The sequence below is a fragment of the Saccostrea echinata genome, unplaced genomic scaffold (assembly GCF_033153115.1).
Source record: "Saccostrea echinata isolate AGI-Se365-2 ecotype Australia unplaced genomic scaffold, CSIRO_AGI_Sech_v1 ptg000033l, whole genome shotgun sequence".
Taxonomy (NCBI): domain Eukaryota; kingdom Metazoa; phylum Mollusca; class Bivalvia; order Ostreida; family Ostreidae; genus Saccostrea; species Saccostrea echinata.
The window spans coordinates 38,172,389-38,195,381 of record NW_026889782.1 but is presented as its reverse complement, the minus strand read 5'-3'; the positions used below and the strand labels follow the sequence as shown (position 1 = coordinate 38,195,381).

Below are 22,993 nucleotides of genomic sequence, written 5' to 3'. Positions count from 1 at the left end.
AGCCTGTAGCCTGTCAGTAGAAACTACAATGCATGGCTGTCAAATGTGTCAATTTGTCGTCTTTCCTGTGCATAATATATACAAGTAGCTGTTAGAATCCAGTCAGACCATATCGTCGTCCCCTCCTGAAAGGTTTACTTTGCTTAGAGTTTTTCAGGAACTTTATCTTATTTCTGTTGTATGCAATATATATACTAAAAAGAAAAAGAAACGCAGGGTAGACTTTTGAAGTGAATTATTGCTATTTTTTCGAAGATATTGTCCTGTTTTGATATTTAACATCTAAACTCATATTTAATCAACGGTTTCCAGAATTTCATTTGATTTTGACGGATAATTTATGAGTTATTCAAATTCAAATGATGGTTCATGAAAAATGAAAATAAAAATTCTCAATATCTCCCTCGCACGTCTATCGCAACCTTGACTCTCATGTGCATGAAGTTCATCAGAGCATTTATCTTTCTCATAGGAATATTTATTCAACCCTTCCGATAGGGCATCCCTTAGTTGGTCTAGAGTATCTGGGCTTACCGACGCCTTCAAACCTAGCGTCCAGTTAGTCCCAAATATTTTCAATTGGAAAAAAAGATAGAATTTACTGATGCCAGTTGATTTTGTAAATGTGAATATTTACGAGAAAGTCTTGACAAAGGCTGACAACATTTTCCTGGGGGGGGGGGGAGGGGGGACATGCTGAATAATTAGGCTAACGACGCACATGTGCCCGAGTGAGAGTATCACGGACGTAAGATTGACGAGCTCACGGATTAAAAAAGAGCAATAAATTTCTTTCAGTTTTAAGGTAAATGTAATGCTTATGATTGTTTACTGTATTGGAAGCGGTTTCAGTGGTAATACAGTGGCGATTATACAGGTGGTAGGATGAAAAACCTTATTTTCAAATGACGTTGTTACGCGCCAACGTCACCGTCACGGTTGGTTGGAAAACATTCCTGTTCCTCTGATGACGGATAAAATGTTCTACGACTGAAAATTAATAACGAACTGCACAGTAACATGTTGTTATCTTTTCCTTCACATAGGCAATTCAATTACAAGACCCCATGAGACTTCCATCGCCGTACCATGAATACAAGAAATCCATAGCGACTGTAAATACTGAAAAACTATGTGTATACCTCCAGTGCATCAAATAGTACTATAAAATCTGTTAACAAATCTGACATCATTAATATGCACGTGTTTTTGGCTTTTTACCACTTTTCCTACCTGACGTCATACATTTCACGGTTGAGTAATTTTGAACACCGATTTTAGTGCACAGTTACCAAGATACACCTCTGACCAATTCTCATAATTTTCGGCCACAAAGTCAAAAATATTTTTCGCATATAATAATACCTTGTATTTCTTTTTCCTTTCAGTATACAAACATGAACCTATGTATATTCTAAAACTATATGCACTAGCGGCTGATAAGTGAATAGGTATGTGATATACTTACAATATGTATATATAAGCGGATCGAAGAATATTCCTTAGGGAATACCCACTCAAAAACAAATAGCCAGCTCAGAAATTTGTTGACACATAAACTTCATAAATGACAAGGTGGTCCCTGCATATATTTATGTTTAGTTAAAAAAAGGGGGTCTAACTTAATTGCTTACTTCACTATTCAGATCCAATTACTCTAAAAATAAAATGGTGGGTGTAACCTCTGAACCCCCTCCTATACATTTGCACGTGTGTGTGTGTGTGTGTGTGTGTGTGGGTGGGTGGGTGGGTGTGTGGGTGGGTGTGTGTGTGTTTGTGTGTGTGTGTGTTTTTCACTTTCAACTCTTTGTACATTTAAGTTTTCATTGGATTCATTACCATCAATTTTTCGGTGCAAAAGCATTTGTCTATGCAAAAAGAGGAAACTAAATGGACAAAAATTAAAAAAAACACAAACAAACAAATAATGAGACCTTTTGTCGCCCTTGTATAGACAATCATCATTTTGTAGACTTTGCGTATGTTGTCTGCAAGGCCATTCCAATTTTTTTTTCTTTGTTTAGCATAAACCCTAAGTACGAAAACCCCTCTTTCTATCCGAAAAAAAAAACACAAACCAAAAGTGACAAAAAATACAACATTTTACAATACAAATTATAAACTATACAATGCAAATGGAAAATATAGAATACAAATATAGAATACAAATAAAAAATATATATTACAAAAGACTTTTTTACAATACAAATAGAAAATATAGAATACAAATAAATGTTATACAATCCAGATGGAAAATTATAGAATCCAAATGGAAAATTATAGAATCCAAATAAATACGATACATTGCAAATGAAAAATTATATAATACAAATGAAAAACTATACAATATAAATGGAAAATTATAAAATATGAATAAAAATTATACAATACAAATGTAAAAGATCGAATATATATTTCAACGTTTGACATGGGGCTGGAGACTGGTGCATTTGATGATCGCGTTTACGGTCTGCGGTTGCCGAGACGACTTGTGTGGGATAAAAGGCTGGACTACCCGTTTTCAACGGGTCAGAATGACATATGTGACCTGGGTAGGAGAGTTGCGAGGGTTATACGAAACTTGTTAGACACCAATAGGATGCAGCCTTACTAAACAGTCAAACTTAATTTTTAATATATAAATTCGGCTGCAGGATATTTTGTTTCACTTCACTATAATTTACCTGTTGAAAAATTTTGTAAATATAACATGAGCAAACTCATCGCCATGGGGTCCTCTAAACTATTATCTGAAGATATTTGAAAAGAAAACTATGTTTTAAAAAAACAAAAAAAGATCCATACAGATCTTGATTTCTTGAGTTTGTGACTAAACAACTGCATCACACTAACATAAAAAAAATTCGAAGAAAAAAATTGTTGCTTTGTAGAATTTTCAAAAAGAATGCGTTCCCATTCTATTTTAAAAAAGCGTCAACAAATCCTGGAAAACTCTGATCATCTTAAAAACGCATTCAAACACAAACACATTGTTGCCTTTAGAAGAGACAAAAATGTAAATGACATTTTAGTTCATAAAAAATATAATAATTAATTTTTCAAGAAAGGAAAGAACTAAGTATTATTCGAAGGCCCAAAATTTTTCATATTTTGATATACACGTTTGCAAAAATATAACTACTATGTACATGTAGAAGAAGATTGGTACTTTTGATATATGCATAACAAAATTTCGCAAGTTCGTTGATTAGAGGTATTCACGGGGTTAAAACATCAGTTCTTTCCGGAAATTGCTATTTTCCCCACCATTTTTACAACAAATTCCCAAAATTGAATTAATGCACACCCCTCAAGCAAATGGTAAGAATTTTCTCGAGGAATGTGCAGTATGCTAATTTTGTCATTTCCGGTGGCGGATACCAAGTTAGTCGAGAGGCGAATTCTTATGAGTAATAATAATGGCGTATTCCATGTAATGATGTTAAAAAAATTATCATTGATTGACCAGATTTATATTGCTCATACAAATATATTTATCATGAAAATACCATAAAAAATACCATAAAAACTGTTTTATAGAAATGACAAATTGCCATATCATTTTATATAAATAAGCCTTACACTTGATAAATGTTGCCATCAAGAAGGGAAGAGATCAATTCAATATACTAAAGCAATAAAATAAAAATATTCAGCTGACAAATGAAATCACTAAAAGTATTATTGCAGAAAAGAAAATGCTTAAATTCTAGCCTTTATTTTGCTACTGAAACGGCCCAGTTGACGTCTGCATATATGTAAATAAATTACGCAATAAACTCAAAGAAGACGTCACAATAGGTCCCCTTGCAACACATTTTTTGGAAGGGGGGATAAATTCCCAATCTTTTGGATGTCGTTGGTCAGGATTGATCAGATTAATTAATTTTCTGAAGTCTTGTATTTTCAGTCATTTATATACTGAAACGCAAAAGAAACGCAACATCCTTATTAGGTTTAACCTTCTTTGTAGGTTTAACGTTTAAAACAATATCTGATGTTTGTAAATTTACTTTTTACCTTACTGTATTCATTTTTAATGTTATCTTTAAACCTAAAAAAGGAACTCATAACTCTTAAAACATCCCCCCTTCCGACCATTGAATTACAGCGTGGTAGTCCGCCATGTACAACAATTGCAGCTCGATTCTACGATGCATTAGGTTTATCAATCTCTTGATCTGAGCAAAATAAATATTCTTAAGCATTTTTAAGTGCCTGTTTTTCAGACACTGAGGTCGAATTTTCTCAAACCTGGCGTAGTGTAGTAACCCTTGGACTTCCGGTCAAAGAGCTGTCATTCATGCTTATGAAAGGCATGAGCTGATGAGTCGTTATGTAGTGCATATTTGCATCTGCAACTGTCCTTTACCTTTATTTTGAGAATATCCAATAAGAGCAATAAAAATGAGTGCTTTCAGTCATTTTGAGGGAATATTGGCATAACATCGGGAAAGGAAAGAAGGATTTTTTTCTCGGAATATGAGTGCAACACTTATGATTAACAGCTACAAACCCTTGAAAACCCAAATAATTACCAAATGTTTTATTAAACATGCATTTTTTTGTTTTCTGTTAAAAGGGCTCAAAATCAACTTCCGGAAATGGAATGAAAATCAATCAATTAATTTACTGATTTGGCAAAGTTGTAGATATCATAACTTTTATAAGTACAAAGTTATAACCTGTATATAATTTTCCCCTTAAAATTAGAACGTTGCGTTTCTTTTGCGTTTCAGTATACAAGTGCACGGTTGATGTTTCAATATATTTTCAGATGTTATAATTCCACGCACAATATAGGCGTATTGCATCTGCATAAGTTTATATTGCAGATATTGCCTTTAATATTATGCATATAAAAACAAAGGCTCATATTTCACCTAGTAAAAATTATTTTTTTCACCCGTTTATTCTACTTAAGATCATTCCACATATACCAGAGTTGTAATTTCTTATCTGTCGAGGATCCAGTGAAGTTAAAAGAAGACTGGAATGAAAAAGTGACAGAAAGGTCCAGAAAGAATTTCGGGGAAAAAAATAAACAGCTGTATCAGATGATTGGGTCACTTTTCAGCAAGGTTACCTGTCACTAAATTCTTTCATCCAATTACAGCGGTGTATGTGTATCACACAATTTAAAATAAGTACTGTGGAACAAAATTATCTGTCAGTGTGGACAAGTCTGAAAACAAATTATTTATCAGCCACGATGAATCAGGGACGTAGGACCCCTTCCCACTTTTTTTCCAAACTTTGAAAATGTTTACTGAGAGACTGCCCCCCCCCCCTTCCACCTCTGTTTGCTGTAGCATAGGTAAAGTTTAGGAATTAAGTGTATTGGGGGGAAATTAGTTGTGAAAAAAAAATTGAGAAAAAAAGTTTGAACCTACCGTGACACGGAGCCTCGGTTTTTAAGGTCTTATCCGAAAGACCCGCAACTTTCACTCCAAAGTGCCGAGCGCTTGACTACGGAACAGTTACTACCTAGTTTTTATCGACTTGGGTCGGTGGCGGACGTAATTCGAACAAACGACCTTCCGATCACGGAGCGAGCGCTCTACCTAAAATGGATAAATAAGCAGGCATAAATGCTTATGATATTTCTCTCCATGGGTTTGGTATTGAAGTCTTACAATACTTACTTACAGATTGGCTCTCATACTGAGCGTTACTTTAAGCAACAGTATTTATCTATAATTATATGTACGTATTTAAAAAAAAGATCGTAAAAGTGTTCTTCAAAGAAAGTAATTGTTTATACATGTTTATTCACAGGATGAAATTACACCATTCAGTCGATGGAATGTAACTGAATGCTCACTGAATGGCCACTGAAAGGTCACTGAAAAGTTCCTTTCCCGTGACTTTTCCGTGGTCTTTCAGTTACCATTCAGTCGACTGAATGGCAGATACATTTCAGTGGTCTTTCAGTTATCTTTCAGTTGTATCTTTTTATTGAATATTCGGCTTATTTTTTAACTTAGAAATTTTATTTCACGTTTTCTTATTATAATGGTATTAAATTAATCTATTTTCAAGTTAAAAAAATGAGAAAAAAAAGTGATTAAAAGAAAAAAATGATGCCAAAAGGCGGGATAGAACCGGGACCCCCCACTTGATAGACCGTGACACTATCCACGGTGACTTATTAAATATATCATGATTTAAAATCAATAAATTTGTGGAAATCGAATTGGGACACCCAGCTCACATGTTGTAGCGAGGAGCTGGACAATGTGTATATGTATGGTATACATTTTTGTATATTCTATGTTAATTGCGCGGATTTTTGGGGTTGACTAATTAATTACACATCTCCTATCAGGATGATGACAATTATCGGCGACGGGCACCTGTTTTTTTTTTCTCTAAAGAAATGATTCAAGATGAAATATATGGAGATAACGAACAGTATTGAATCTTCATCTCGGAAAACGTTGTAAATTCTTAAAACAATATCTTTAACATGCTAAATTATCGTGCTATTTTATAAATCAAGAAACAAAATTAACAATATAAAGGTTCTTCCACAAGAGGCATATATAATTAATTCTGTTTATTTAAAATAATTTTAAAACGATATCCTTTAGAAGCTAAAATATTATGCGATTGTAACAATTAAGAAACAAAATTTGCAGTATTTATTTACGTTTCTTCCAGAGAAGGCCTGATTCTATCTCGTCTTTCATAACCAGATATTTCCATGAAAACTTACCGCATTATATGCTGTGATAGATGGATATGAAATAATTTAAAAAAAATATTTTAGAGCTGAAAAAAAAGAAAAAAAAATTCTTGCTTATTTTAAGAGCATTTTAAACGATATCCTCGATTTTTTTTTCAGATTGACTGTCTGTTTATTCATTTAACAACTTATCAAATTGAATAAGCTTGTGAAAATATTCATAGATTTAGAGATTTTACAGAAAGAAAAAAAATAGACAATTCTTAAATTCTGATACGAATATTATTTTTCATCATTTGAATAATTTTCTTTTTCTAGATCAATTTTCTTGAAACAAACTAGAAATTCGAAAATCATTTTGAATTTTATGAGTCCACAGTTGAATTGTAATCTTTAATGTTTATAAAATTATATTTACACATATATGCCACAGTTAATAATCACAATTTAACATTTTAGTAAACAATTTAAAGACGATTGAACATATAAACATTACCAGTTCTACTTATCTGAATTTTATATTCAGTAAGAAAACACATTTTAAAATGTGAATAAAATTATGTTTAGATATAAATGTTACAGTTAATAATCACAATTTAACATTTTAGTAAACAATTTAAAGACGATTGAAAATATAGCCATTACCAGTTCTACTTATCTGAATTTTATATTCAGTAAGAAAACACGTTTAAAAATGTGAATTATTTTATTTAAAAAAAAAATTAATAATAACTACTGATAAACCAATGAAAAGCCGATGAAAAGGTAGTTGAATTACGACTGAAAGGTCACTGAAAGACGATGGAAAGGTCACTGAAAGTCGACGGAAAGGTCACTGAAAGGCGACGGAAAGATGACTGAAATGTGTCCGCTGAATGGTGACTGAAAGGTACCTGAATTGTGACTGAAAGGTAACTGAAAGATCACTGAAATGTACCTGCCATTCAGTGACTGAATGGCCACTGAAAAGTCACTGAAAGCCGCCTTTCCGTTTTAACTGAAAGGTCTTGTTTCTTCCTGTGATTTTTATAAAGGTCTTCCGTTCCAAAGGAAAAACTTTCTACTGATTCAGATGATTAAGATTATTCTTATTATTCTTTTTTTCCTAGACGCCAACTTTGAAGCTTCATATCTTCCTCATTCCTGAACGAATTTTGTTCAAAATTTCTGAGCTTTTAAACTTTACAAAACACTTTCAGAATACTGAAATACAATTCGGAAATAACCTTCTGTTCATGAGTTATTCTCCTTTGATTGAAATTTTAATGCCTTTGATTTGGAGACTTTGAAACTGTAATAATTGGAGCACAAAACCCTTTGAAATTGAAAAGAAGAAACATTTAAGTTGTGCACATCGGTTTTGTTCTTTGATTTTTGCATTAAAAATGGCGCTAGAGAGGGGTCAAAAATTAGAACGCGGGAAAAAAAATTGACATATTCTCCTTTATATCTTTAAAAATAAAAATATTTTGCTAAAACATGTAGAATAAAAGTTGTGCATAATTGCAAGAGCTCTCGTTTGATATCATTTGAAAGGGACTGGCCCCTAATATTAGGGATCTAGAGCCCTGGAAAGTTTTCGCTTTATAACTCAAAAACGGTAAATATTTCGATATGGTTTGCGGAATTAAACTTGTTCTTTAACACCTTATTGATCTCATAAAAAATGTTGTTTTGTTCGGGTATTGCGTAATATGTAGGATAAAAGCAGGTCCCGTAAACAGGTAAGCTTTTTCATTCGGCAAGTAGATCAGAACTTTCCATGTGTATAACTTAAACAAACTTGCTATAAATAATATACCCTACTGTATTTAATGCTAATTTTCTCCTTAAAAAGGTTTTAAACATGTTCTGTGGTTCACTAATAACTTATTTTTTACAACTTTCTTTTCTTTTTTAATTTAGTTTTAAAGGGAACACGTCTTCAAATAAAGGAAGGAATTAAATGTATCTTTCTTCGTTTATTGTTATAACAAACTATATAAGTAATACTAAACTTTAAGGATCGAAGAATTCTTGATCATAAACTGTACGCATTTTACGTTCTCCATGTTCACCTCGATGTTTACAGCTATGTAACACAACCCGCGATTCCACGTTGCCGAGGTCACCAGTGTACCACCCATTTGCGGTCATAAACCATGTAAAGAAAACAAATATCTGTGATCGCGTTTTAAATCCATTGTGTAGGAACAACGATTAATGAAACATTATGTTTTTTATTTATATCGAATCTTTAAAATAACTTAATCTCATCTTTGATTTAATCTTAATTCCAAACACTATTACATAAAATCATTTCGAATTTTAATTGCTTTCACCAGCCTGTTCAATGTCGACACAAGAAAATGATTTTAAAAAAAAATTATTTCTCTATCCCGTGTTTTGTATTCTACTTCAATTGTAATTGAAAAGGTGCGACAGCAAATAATTGCAATTAGTGATGGAAGTATTAATACTTGTGTAAAGTAATATACGTATGATTTTTACCATCACTGTTATGGCTTCCTTTTGATATTTTGCTATTTGGCTATTTTTATTGAATAGTTTGAGGTACGAACTTTTCATTTATTGTACGAGTTATCTGTGTCTGAGATTGCCGCCATACATCAACGTTGAATTTGTTGTCCATTTAGAACCCCTGCTATCTACAGTGTAAGTTGTTAATAGATTTTATTTTATGTTAAATCACTTGCTCATTATCTCATTTACCTGCGTGTTAATTGCTGAAGATGCTAACCTTTGCATATTTGTAAACTTTGTAAATCTTTAATTCCATGTGCTCGGAGTATGGTGCGCCACTATGTACATCGTTTTTTTGAATCATGTATTGTCGTATATAAATTTGATCTATACATATAATAATATGTTTTCGATGTAATACGGTTAACTATCACACATTTTAAGTATTTTATTACTGTGTAAAATTTTATCTGCTCGCTTTAATCTGAACAACACCTGTTTGTATATTTTTTTTATGGAAAGCCATATCTGTCATTGATTTTTCATATTTTGTTTGTTACAGCTTTTTACCATATCCTTGTAAGGTTAACTTTCTGCTGAATAAAAGCAATTATTGTGGCAGAACAATCACTCTCTTGTTCCTTCATTTAATTTTTCATTGAATATTAAATAAGCAATATACATAAAATAATACCTATAAGCATACAATAATTCACGCCTTCTTACAGCACACAGTTTACACTCCACTCTATCGCTTTGTGTTTAAATTTTGTAAACCACTCACGTGGCGGCAGAGATCAGTGAGCCGTGGTCATATCGGTGTTAAAATGCAATATGCACCCATAGCGATTAATGGAAAATTGGGTTTTAAATCATTTCGAGTCTTACATATTATTTTATTTCACTCTATATCACGCTTATTTTTATCAATCCTAACCGCCTGTGCATTTATTCATTTCAAGTTTTACGCATTTTAATAGCCGAGTTAACCACTAGGTTTGCACCAATTTGTTCTTCTGTCTCATGTTTTAAACTGCATGTACACATGCGTGATAATTGTAAGTGGAGGTGACTTTTCCAATTCTCGGGAAAACCGAAAATTAAATTAATCACTTCTGAGTTTGCATTTTTTGCTACCAAACTTTTAATTGTATTGTACAGAATAATAAACTTATACATTTCTTTTATTTCGTCGAATAAACAGAATATCCCAATTACACGATTTTACTTGAACATGTTTGAAAGTTCATGCAGTTTTACATGGAAGAGCGCCCAAAATATTTATATACATCCCGAGTTTTCAGAATACCCCCCCCCCCAAAAAATAGAAAATTCCCTATATGCCAGTGGCGGATCCAGGAATTTCATAGGAGGGGGCAGTAGAAGGCAGTGGGGTCTGTGGGGCTGCATTGAAGCCCCAAGTGGGTCTAGGGCAAAGCCCTGGTGGGGGTTCGGGGGCGAAGCCCCGGAAGCTGACGAATTCTTACATATAAGAGATGTTTTCCTCGATTTTATAATAATATATGAGTTATACATACAAAAAATTCAAAAGGGGGGGGGGAGTGTGCCTGGCGCGCCAGCCCTGGATCCGCCTTTGTATACTGTATGTTTCTCATTATCACTACAATAAATTATCAATTAACTTTAATCTTTTCTTAATTATTGAATTTCTGTTTATTTGAGATACTTAAATTATCGGTCTGCTCAGCTGATAATGAGTTGTTTTAATAGATATTAGTAGATATTAGTAGATTTATTTTCACCTAAATTGTTTTCATTGAGTGTTTTTATAATTAGAAATAAATTGCTCGGGGATATCCTGTTTTCTCTGATCACATTGATAGCACGTATGAACAGCGGTATGAACACATGCTTGTGTACAATGCAAACGTGTAATTCACAGATAAGGAAAAACAGAAAAAAAAACATGTCTCCATAAATTAACTACACAATCGCAATGATTTGTTTTGAATGATCAGCATACGGTTTTTTATCCGTTGTCCATGCATTTCGACTATACGGAAAAAAGATCCGTTTCGGTAAATTATAGCAAACGGGGTTGAAAATTGTCGGACTTTTCATCCAAATTAACTTCAATAAACGAACGTTTTCAGACCTAAGTGTTCTTAAAAAAAACGGCGTTGTCTGGGTTTGTCAATTTGTTTTAGACCAGGACCTTTGGTAATATTTTAAAAAAAATCTGTTAGTCCTTTGAATGACAATATATCCGAATAGTAATTAAACAGCCTATCAAATATATCACGGCGTCCATAAAAGGATGAGACTTTGTTTTGTAAATAAAGTGGTTCTTACCATTTGTTCTGTAAATAAAGTGGTTCTTACAATTATATAACAAATCTTAAACAGCTAAATAATTATTTAATTTTTCTAACAAATACTAATTTGGTTCTAAGAAAGACACGCAGTTGTATGCAAATATTCCAAAGTAATCTTTCATGTTGAATGGACTGACAGGTGGTCAAATTTCCTCTCATCACGATAAGTACACCCTCCCCCCCCCCCCCTTAAATATATACAATGTTTTTCTTCAGAGCAGAGAATGTCAATCGGTTGGTTTGTTCAGGTATGTATACATGTAGGTGAGGGCTGGTGTTGAATTCCGAGAGAAATCCACAACCTATTTTAATGTAAACCAATAATCATACGCGACATTTGTTATTCACGAATCGTCAAATGAATGAAAAAAAAGGTCTGCAACGATTAATATCCGTGACTAAGCTTTCCTATTTTATAAACTTTTAAAGTCTTTTATTTAATTTCTAAAACTTAAAAAAAAATGTTACATTTTTATGTGTTCATTGGAGTGGTAAATTGAGCGTTGAAGTGTGTACTTTTAGTTTCTTGGGGGAGGGGGATACCATTTTCGGTGCATTTGATTTCCGGAATTTTGCATTGCACTTCCGACGATAAATAAATTTCATTTTTAACATTTATTATTTTCATTCCGGATTTTTTTTAATATATTTCCAGCAATTTAATGTTAACAAAATAGATGGAATTAAAATTTTAAGAGGATATAAATGGTGAATGGTGAATTTATACATGTACAGTGTACATGGTACTAATGTCCTTTGAGCAGTAAGGGATGAAATACGCAGAAAATGATCAGTATTCAAGCTTAAAAAACCATTCAAAGAATACAAATCGGAGCAGTGCAAACACGAACCTTTTAAAATCAGAGGTGGAATCAAATGCCATGGATCTGTCATGTTGTGAATTTTGAACTTACCGGTTGGCAGTAAATACAAAATTTGCATGTCATGTAAATTTTGCATTTACTGTCACCCGGTAAATTCAAAATTTATAACATGACGAATTCTTTTCATGCTAGCACCTACCCCGACACAAGACCATAGTTTATACGGTCTCATCCAAAGGACCGATCTCCACGTTTTACTACTTATCCAAACTGGACATAAAACATTCTCAATGAATTTTTAAATCATTGTGTTCAACCTAACAAATTATTCTGACTTGATGTATGGTCTGAAAAACATGGCTGAACTTACCCAGTCAGAAACCCACAGATTGGGATTGCTCTTAACCAGTGTGTTATGGCCTCGATGCAGGATCATTTGGACGAGTCAAGGTCACTGACAGAGAAACTGTAAATTCGCTACCGTATTTCTACTAGTAAAACATTGCTGGTATCATGCAGAGTGTGACATGGCCTTGAATCAAGTTCAGGGTCACTAAGGATAAAATGTTTCGACTGGATGTATGGACTAAAAGAACATGTGTCACTGTGAACTTTTCAAGTCGGTAACACACAGATTGGATTTTATAACCAGAGTGTCTCATGGCTTGACGCAAGGTCATTTGGAATGTTCAAGGTCACGTTCATTCCTTTACATTTACATTGTAAGTTGCTTCCCCTTACAAGATTGCTTACATGTATATATAACTTTAGAATGTGGCATGATATTGACGCAAGATCACTTCTTCCTCCCGCAACTCCAACGGAAGACCTATTCGTTCCTTTGCAACGAGCTCGCTCTAGTTTTATTTATTATTGTTAATTTATTTATTTATTTTGTTTGGAAAAGCTATACTAAGTTAGTGAAAAAAGCCTCAATAAGTTGCTAAAGAAAATGCGATAGAAAGTTGCCTATGCCAACTACCCAAGGGAAGTGGTGCATCTCTACCAGCTTGTAAAGGATGGGGGGGGGGGGGTTGATACTTGATTCCTGCATTTGAGAAGGACCATCAGGTCACATATAAAATTATTAATCGAATGACAGTACTTTTTCAGAATTTGTTTGGAAACTTTTTCAGAAGACAAGACAGAAACGTTTTACACACATTTTGTTTAGATAAATTCGTGAAAGATGCCGCGACTCGTTGGAAAGGATGGGCTAGGGAATTTGTCCTTTCAATGTTATCTATTTATTAAAATTTCAGATACTTTTCGAAAGTATCTACAAAGCTTTCTCATAAAATTTTATATGGAATCTTACATTCTATAAAATAGTGTTAAAAAATTTAATGCAATCTTAAAACCAAGTAATTCGCATATAAAATAGTCTAGCTTTCAAAAATCAAATTCTTGCTTGAATTAGAATAATTGTATACTTATAATAAATGGCTTATACTATTAAATATGTTATCTCTCTCTCTCTCTCTCTCTCGTTTTAAAATCATCTAGATTAACCTTTCATTTGTACGTATATTGTCGGTAGCTATGCATTTAAAAAACACGACTGATGAAGGCCGAAACTATTTCAAAAAGTGTTTTAAAGTGGTTTCATTCTATTACAAAGAAAAGACTTTGGATATATATATATATATATATATATATATATATATATATATATATATATATATATATATATATATATATTCTTTCAGCTTTTTAATCAAAATGGTAAACCATTTTGTAAAATAAACATAATTGTGTTAATTCAATTTCAGCTGAGCAGCCAGTGCCAGAAAGGACATCAGGGCTTTCAAGATCTTCAGCTCTTGTTGCAGGGGGGAATTCCTGTCACCCATCCTCGAGTTTAATAACAGGATAATCAGGAACATAGACACATTCTGAACACTGAAAAGCATAAAATAATCACAGAATGGAATACATTTGTCTTTAGGGCACATGGTACAAACAAACCTTTTTCAAAAACCTTTAAAATAACAACTTTTGTAATCTTTATATAAGTAAAATGTTTCCTGTGACTTTTCTGTGATCTTTCAGTTACCCTTCAGGCTTCTGTTGGCAGAGATATTTTGGCGGCCTTTCAGTTATCTTATAGTTGTATCTTTTTATTAAATAATCGGCTTATCTTTTAACGTAGAAATTTTATTTCAATTTTTCTTATTATAATGGTATGAAATTAATCTATTTTCGAATAAAAAAAAACGAAGAAAGTGAACGTAAGAAAAAATATTCTTACAGAAAGCCTGAGTGAGGGTCGAAATGAAAGGTACCTGAATTGTGGCTGAAAGGTAACTGAAATGTACCCACTATTCAGTGACTGAATGGCCACTGAAAAGTCACTGAAAGCCGCCTTTCAATTTTAACTGAAAGGTCTTGATTTCTTGATTCTTCCTGTGTTTGCTTGTTGATATAATCATCTTTCATGTTGACATATACAGTATTTTTCTTGCAAGTTAACTTAATTCATTTTGCGTGTAGGGGGAGGAATATGCCACCAAAGAATTTCATAGTTAACAAAAAGTAATTCTGGGCAACAATACCACGTACTGTTGTCTTTGTAAGACATATGGGCGTTTAATGTATCTCTGTTACAGTTATATTACGGGCATTGAAGTGGAGAAGATTCTGCGAAAGTCTCATTAAATTTTATGAAGTGCCATAGGAGGAGTTGCGGATAAGAGATGGGTACCCATCCACGTTATAGAAAGAGTGGCAATGTCTTTATCATTCAGATTCTATAAAAGTGTCATTGAAATTTATCCAGTTGTATAGGAGGAGTTGCAGATAGGAGATGGGTACCCTCAAGTGTTCAAGTCATATACGCCCTTCAATATATACCTCCCGCTTTTCAAGCACGGGGTATATGAATGACATTCAGCTAGATTATCAAACTTGGAGTCTGTACAGTGTAATAAGTACATGTACTTGACAACAGAGAAGCTATATACACAAGCATTTGTTGAAGAATCATTCTCCAATTTTAAAACAGGCCCAAGGATGAGCAAGTTTTATAATCAAAGAAAACAAAAACAAAGTGTACATTTCTTAGGGACAATGATATTGGCAAGTGTTCTAATAATTAGATATCGTTTTGGAGCATTATAACATTGGTCATGTTTGTTTGTTAAACGTCCTTCTTGAAGATTTTTTACTCACATGGAGACGCCACCACTTGCCGATGGAGGGTTGCAAATTTATACCTATACTCGGCTCTAAGGGCCATTGATTATTGATTGATTATATATTGTTTTACGTACCATTCGAGAATTTTTCACTCATATAGAGACGTCATCATATATCGGTGAAGGGCTCCAAATTTTAGACCTACACTCGGCAATCAGGGCCATTGAGCAGTGAGGGTTCTTTATGGTGCCAATGCCTACCGTGACACGAGACCTCGGTTTTTAAGGTCTCATCTAAAATCACTTCTTATGCCGGATGCTTGGCGAAGGATCAGTCACTAACTATGTTTACTTCTTAGATTTGACGCGGCGAGGCGAACGAGAATCGAATCCGGGCCTCCCGATCATGAAGAGAACGCCCTACCACGAGGCTACCGTGACCAATTCAGGGCCATTGAGCAGTGAGGGATCTTTTTCGTGATAACATCTACTGCGACACGGGACATCGGTTTATAGGTCTCATCCGAAGGACAGGTCTCCATGTCCCACAGTGGGATTCGAACCCGCGACGTAAAGATCAGCTCCTTACTCCTCAACTGTAAGAGCAGAGGCTCTAACAACCGCGCCACGCGGGCAACCATTCGTCATGAGTTAGAAAGACTGTCACTTAACTGTTCTAGAGCAAAAATATCTAATATTTTTTACAACTTCGTTATAAATTTTGAATTTTTCAACATTTCCATAAAAACATTTTGCACTAAAGGCAACAGATTTAGATAGTATAATTACCAAAAATTTTATGACATTCATCAAACAGTTTATTTGATGTTTTTAAGTATATTTTCATTCTCGTATACCTTATTGTTCATTTGCAGACGAATGAAATAGAAACGTGTGTTGTATCATTTTTAGCTCATCTGAGCCGAAGGCTTAAGTGAGTTTTTCTGACCAAAATTTGTCCGTTGTCTGTCCTTGTTGTCGTCGTTGTCCTAAACTTTTCACATTTTCATCTTCTTCAGAACCACTGGACCAATTTCAACCAAACATGGCACAGAGTATCCTTCAATTCAGATAATAATGAATTATTAAAAAAAATAATGACATCTTTTAAAATTCTTCTCCTCAAGAACTACTTGGTTAGAAAATATAAAACTTATTTGGAATCATCCTCAGGTAGTGTAGAATCAAATTTGTTCAAATCATGACCCCGGGGTAGGGTGGGGCCATGATAGACAATCAAAGTTTTACATAGGAATACATAGGAAAAATCTTCAAAAATCTTATTCTCAAGAAAAGCTGAGCATTTATTGATCATATTTATATGGAAGCATCCTCAGGTAGTGTAGGATCAAGTTTGTTCAAATCATGACCGCCGGGGATAGGGTGGAGCCACAATGGACGATCAAAGTTTTACATAGGAAAAGTCTTCTTCTCAAGAACAGCAAAGTTATGATTTGTCATATTAATATAGAAGCATTCTAAGGTAGTGCAGATTCAAATTTGTTCAAATTATGACCCTTTAGAAGTAGAGATGGACCACAACAGGGGATCAAAGTTATATAAATGAATATAAAAGATATATCAAAAAAAAAAATCTTCTCAATAACAGGAAGGCCATGATTTGTCATATTAATTCAGAAGCATCTTCAGGTAGTGTAGATTCAAGTGTGTTGAAATCATATCCCCAGAGGTAGGACAAGGCGAAAATGGAAGATCAAACGTATAGGAAAAATTCTTGAAAAATCTACTTAAGCCATAATTAGTCAAATAAAACGTGGAAGCATCCTCAGGTAGGGTAGATTCAAGTTTTTTCATATTATTCCCCTCCCCGACCACTTTTATATTTAAACTTTTCAATACTGAACTCATTTCTGCTTTTTTCGTAGCGAAAGTGCTCAGGTGAGTGATGTGGCCCATGGGCTTCTTGTTTTTAAATCAGGTGATTAATAGATAGTGAATAACATTTGCCCTGAATCCAATACCCGGTTTAGCAAAATGTTTTTAATTTTTTTCCTTTATCTTTTAATTTCTTAATTACAGTTTGTCACTCTGGTTTCGACCCAAAACCTGTCGTTTAAGTAGCCGTATTTCCTAAGTACATAAATGGCTGAAAGATTCTGATAATGGTTAATTTACAGACATACGGAGAGCATTTGACATTTTAGCCACAAGGGCATTTCATAATGATACTTTTGATTCGATTTATTCATATTTAGCTAATTGTAAAAAAATATAGTACATTGGAAAGGTCGTCAATTAAATTGAAAGAACATGTAACGTTCGAAAATTAAGCAAACTATGCTATTGTTTACTCTTAAAGATGTTAAAAAGCAAAGAAGTTTTACAGAAACGTATTTCTTTAAGATTTTGGTAAAATGTTTTGAAATAAATTTTTCCTCAAAATATTGCTGTTTGGATAGTGTTGATGGTGATGTACGGAGCACGACAAAATATTGAAAAACAAACTTCCAGAATCCATACTTTTAATCATTTATTTTCTAAAAATTTGCGACCTTTTTCTCTGAAGATTCTTTTTATTGTTACATTGTTACGAATTAAGATTTATGAGGTAATATTCGAAGTTCTTATAGTAATATTGTAATTATTCTCCGATATGTTCCTTATGAAAAGAACTGCAAATGCGATGTCCTCGGGAAAACGCCAACATGTACCCGAAATATCCTTGATGAAACATGTAATGAATCAGTAGTATGCCTACATCCGTCCACAAATAGCACAAAAAAATTCCAGAACCTCCGGGAGAGGACGGAAGAATATCATTGACAAAAACTTGATCTAGACGGTTAAGGAGGTGATTGGTAGCGACAGACGTCACACAGTATTTTAAAAATATCTGCAGTTTTTGGGGTTTGAAAACAAAACAGATTAAAATACTATACTAGTTTTTAGACCCCTGCTGGACTAGAAATGATATATAGATATCTACTTGAAATGATAAGGTAACACAAACTGTGTATCAAACAAGGGGGGAGGGGGGACTTTCCGAAAATATGAGTGTTCATATTTAATGATTTTGTTGACGTCGAATAATTCAAAATTGCCATTTATTTGCAATATTTTGAAATGAAATATTATTGATCACTAAGGATTCTTTTATAATATGTGTGACTTTTTGTGCGTTTTTGTCGTCAAATCTTTTTCTGCGCACTAAGTTCATATATACATTTTTTGAACGTTCCTTGCATATATCTATTGGAGTTCGGGGCCCTATCTTCGATGTTTCTAATTCAGTATATTAAGAAGAGATCTCAGTATGAAGCGTGCAAAATGCAAAATAAATGGCGTACTTATAAAAAAAATTTTTTAACGTCAACGGTTTTTCGCGGATAGACCTTCAGATTCATGTAGACCAATTATACCTAGTGTTTTATAAAATTAATTTAGATTAAGGTTCTATAGTATGAAGAGCAAATTAGATTTCCTATACAATTATGTTATATTATGTTATTATATAGAAAATCCAATTTGCTATCTATATAATAGAATCTGTTTGTTTTTTTTAAATCGTGATTACGTCATTTTAGTGTACTCATTTGATGGAAGTTGCAATTTGTAAACCTTGTCATTATTATAATGATCATATGTTCAGATTAATATGAACTGTTTTCCTTTATCTTTTTTGCAATTTATAAGTGATTTTTTTATATTAATAAACTTATCTCTATTTTTAACCATGTCATTCATTTAACAAAAAAAAAATTTCATTTATAAAATCAGATTGATAGCTGCAATGTATATGTTTAAACTGTCTGCAAAGCATGTACATGTCACGAACTTCCAAAAAAAAAAAATACACACGTAGACACTTTTTCAGATTTGCTTTCTTTTTTGCCTACCCAAACATTTATTTATTTACATACAGTCGTTGACAGCAGCAATACATACCTACTAAAGTTGTTAAATGTGCTTTTTATTTGTTTATTTTTTTGCAGGCTAATATTCAGACAACTGTCACACTCCGCTGTATTTTTTGTCTATTATAATATTTTAAACATTTACCCTTTGCTAACCTTTTTCAATAGTTTGTTCATTCCATTCGAATACCCTTCTCACTTCCTGATCAGGAGGCCGGGATACGATTCTCGTTTGCCGCGCCACCACAAACCTATGACATTAACATAGGAAGTGACTGTTCCTTCCCCAGCTCCAGGCATCCGAAAGTGTTTGTTTATTTATTTGTTGTTTCTCTCGAGATTTTTTTACTCATATTGAGACGCCACCTCTTGCCGGTGGACGGCTGCAAATTTAGACCTATACTTGGCATTCAGGGCAATTCAGCAGTTAATGGCTAAATGGCCAAAGTGAAAATTTCTCAAATAGGACAGCGTAAAATCATTTAATAAATCAATCATTCAATCGAATACCCTCAGTGGGTACATCGCTATTCACCTAAGTTAAGGCTTCCGCCCTTGGAACCGGATTCCCTCTTAAATTAAGCAAAACTTAAGCTTTTACTCATAAGCCGATTCTCTAATAAAGTTTGAAGAAAATCAAAGATTTCCTTGATAAGATTACAGACACTGACAGCTGAGGTGAGCAACTTATTTTATTTACATTTTCTTCTCTGTTTTTTAAACCTTACGGTCCCGGGGTAAATTTGTTATTCCAACGTACATACATTTTAATTGAAATTAGTTACGTTTGAATGTTCGTCTCGTTTGTTTAGGGTTTGTATTTACTAGAAATATCATGGCAAGTAGTATGTATTAGCTCAGAGTATCTGGTTCTAGTATTTCAGTATTTAGTTTCATTATGATTTTAAAAGTAAAGTGTGTAAGTATAGGTACAATACGAAAGTTAAGTTACAAGTGAAATAATTTTTCCGTTATTTATAAAAGTATACACTTTTATATGCACTACTACATGTACATTTACAATAGTATTGTGTACGGTGAGTTCTGTGGGTTATAACTTGTATGAAGCTTTATGTATGTGCACCTTTATGTGCATACTTTCTGTTGTGTATGTAGGTCCCGTTGTTTGAAGTATGGTGTACAATGTGCAGCGTGTGGTTAATATTGAACTTCTACTGTAAAGTGAAGATATAGAGTGACAAATACGTAGAGCCAGTGGCGGAAATAATTTTAATATCGTGAATAAAAAAGGAAAACGCCTTTGTGTTATATCTAAAATTTGACATACTGTTTGACATACTATATTGATTTAGGTATTTGAAAAGAACCTATTAAAATATTCTAATTAATTTTGATACTAAGAGCCAGCCCTATGAAATGTTGCAATATAAGTATTTTACATACATTTAATCAAATCAACCACTATTATAACAGTAAGTTCTAGCTTCTCATATGATAAATTTATTTTCTATATATGCGAAGGTACATGTATATGTTTTAAAAATAAATTTACATCTTATAGTTAGTGTTTTGTATTGAAGTTACCTTTCAAAAATTAAAACATTTTATTTCGAGACAGTTATATCTTGCTTTAATATATATATATATATATATATATATATATATATATATATATATATATATATATATATATATATATATATATATATATATATATATATATATATATACGAGGGGTTATCAAAAAGTTCGTGGACTGACGCGATAAAATTAATAATATGTAGTCTTTGCTTACAAAATTTATGCGGAACATAAAACAACAGAAGTTTAAGAAATGTTGAAAATTTTAGCTTGATACGTTGATAATTTGCCAAATTATTCTAAAATTAAAAAGACTTTATGTGATCACCCGGCGCTGTCGCCGTTTAGTGTCATGACGTCCGCTTAACGTCATTGTTTCTTAATGTCCGCTCTCTCTACCTCATACACTTATCTTGATGAGATTACATGGAGTTAAGTAAGGACTTAAACCCGTCTTATTTATATGAATTTACAATGTCACGAGCAGCTGTTTTCAATGCATATAATATTGTAAATGGATCTTTATATGGGGAAAGTTCCTCACTTGATTATGCCAGAATACTTAGCTTGTTGTAGTTCAATTTCTACCACACATGATCAACGTCACTTTTCGACGTGACTGACTTTAGACACCCTGACTACAAATCGACACTAACTGCATATTTCATCTCTCTGAATCTTTTTGGGCATTAAAAAACAAGTACTCTGGATGCATTTTATTTTTCTGTAGCCAGTTTAAACATTCCTTAGGTCAATACCAGTTTTTCCAGGAGCGAAACTCTATAGAGTGTTTGAAAAAGAAACCCCTCACCCTTTTTGACGTTATTTTCAAGCCCATAATTGTTTGGACACTCCATATAAAATTTACGATAAAATTTCATAGAAATTATAGAATGGGGTAAAAATTGCAAATTTTACTGAACAAATGTGTCGTACCACATGCCTGAATTAACGAGATTTTTATGATGACAAATACTCATATCTAAAGAGTTTTTCTCAGTTACACTCAGATAGAAATAAACGTCATATTAGAGGTTGCGCCGCCTGGACATACCTTTGCTTACAAAAACACTAACAATTTATTAAAAAATAAAAATTATGATTTATGGTTTATTCTATAGATAGAAAAGATGATGCTAACTAAATGTGTAAAAATTCATTGATGTACCTAAAGCGGTTTTAATTTTATGACGCTAGTCCACGAACTTTTTGATAACCCCTCGTATATGAGGCATTCGAACGTAAATACGAATGTAGATTACACTTTAAGATATGTAGAAAAAGATTTGTTAGAAGAAAAAAAGGTGTGAAGAGCTACAGCGCATTATATGTTGGATTGAGCAAAATAAATAAAGAATTAATCTATCGAAAACTTAATGTATGCTTGTTTGATCTGTACAAAGATTACCAACGTGTCAGAAATTGAATTTAGTTGTAAACACCATGTCATAGAATGTGTTCAGGAGTCAATTTACTTGGTGTTATTATTAATGATATTTTGTTCATATATAGTGCATATGGAAACACTTTTTAACAACATATTTCAAAGAGCTACTAATGCAAAATAACCGCAGTAAACTCATAATAATGTTCGCAATAATTTAATTGTTGATCTCGTCAATTGAATTAATGATATCAACAACTGAATAGATGTGGACAGTTATTCCTTTGAGAAGAAACATGAATCAATTGATACGTGCAATAGTTAAACTTTCCTTAATACCCCCAATAAAACGCCCAATATTTAAATTAAATTTATTACGTACCTGAATAATTAGGGGCAGAACCAGCTTCCTCCATGTAGAATCGCTAAGGTAATTGTGCAATATCCCGACAAGGTATGAATGGTCTCTTATCAAAGCCGAATGTGGAAGAAAAAAATCCTCTTCATACACATTCCTCAGTGGGTTCGATCGATCACTAAAGAAATGTGGCTTGGGTGCCTTCTTCCGTGGCACATTAAGCCCGTTCAATTTGCTCCAACAAAAAGGGGGCAACATAGACATTACCTATTTCGTAAGTAAATAACAGACGATTGCGTTTTTTTTTTTTTTTTAAATCTTAGTAATATATCAAGTCGCACAGATGCACCCTTTATCTCTTAAGCATGTATGTATGTATGTATTTT

At 33.1% G+C, this 22,993-nt stretch overlaps 1 protein-coding gene across 1 annotated transcript in view; it reads right to left on the bottom strand.

The window, feature by feature from the left end:
* Positions 1 to 22,665, bottom strand: part of LOC133198542 (uncharacterized) — a 33,169-nt gene extending 10,504 nt beyond the window's left edge. The window contains exon 1 of the mRNA XM_061334623.1: positions 22,632 to 22,665. Within this exon, the coding sequence (XP_061190607.1) occupies positions 22,632 to 22,665 (34 nt within the window). The remainder of the gene's footprint in view (positions 1 to 22,631) is intronic.
* Between the last annotated feature and the right edge of the window lie 328 nt (positions 22,666 to 22,993).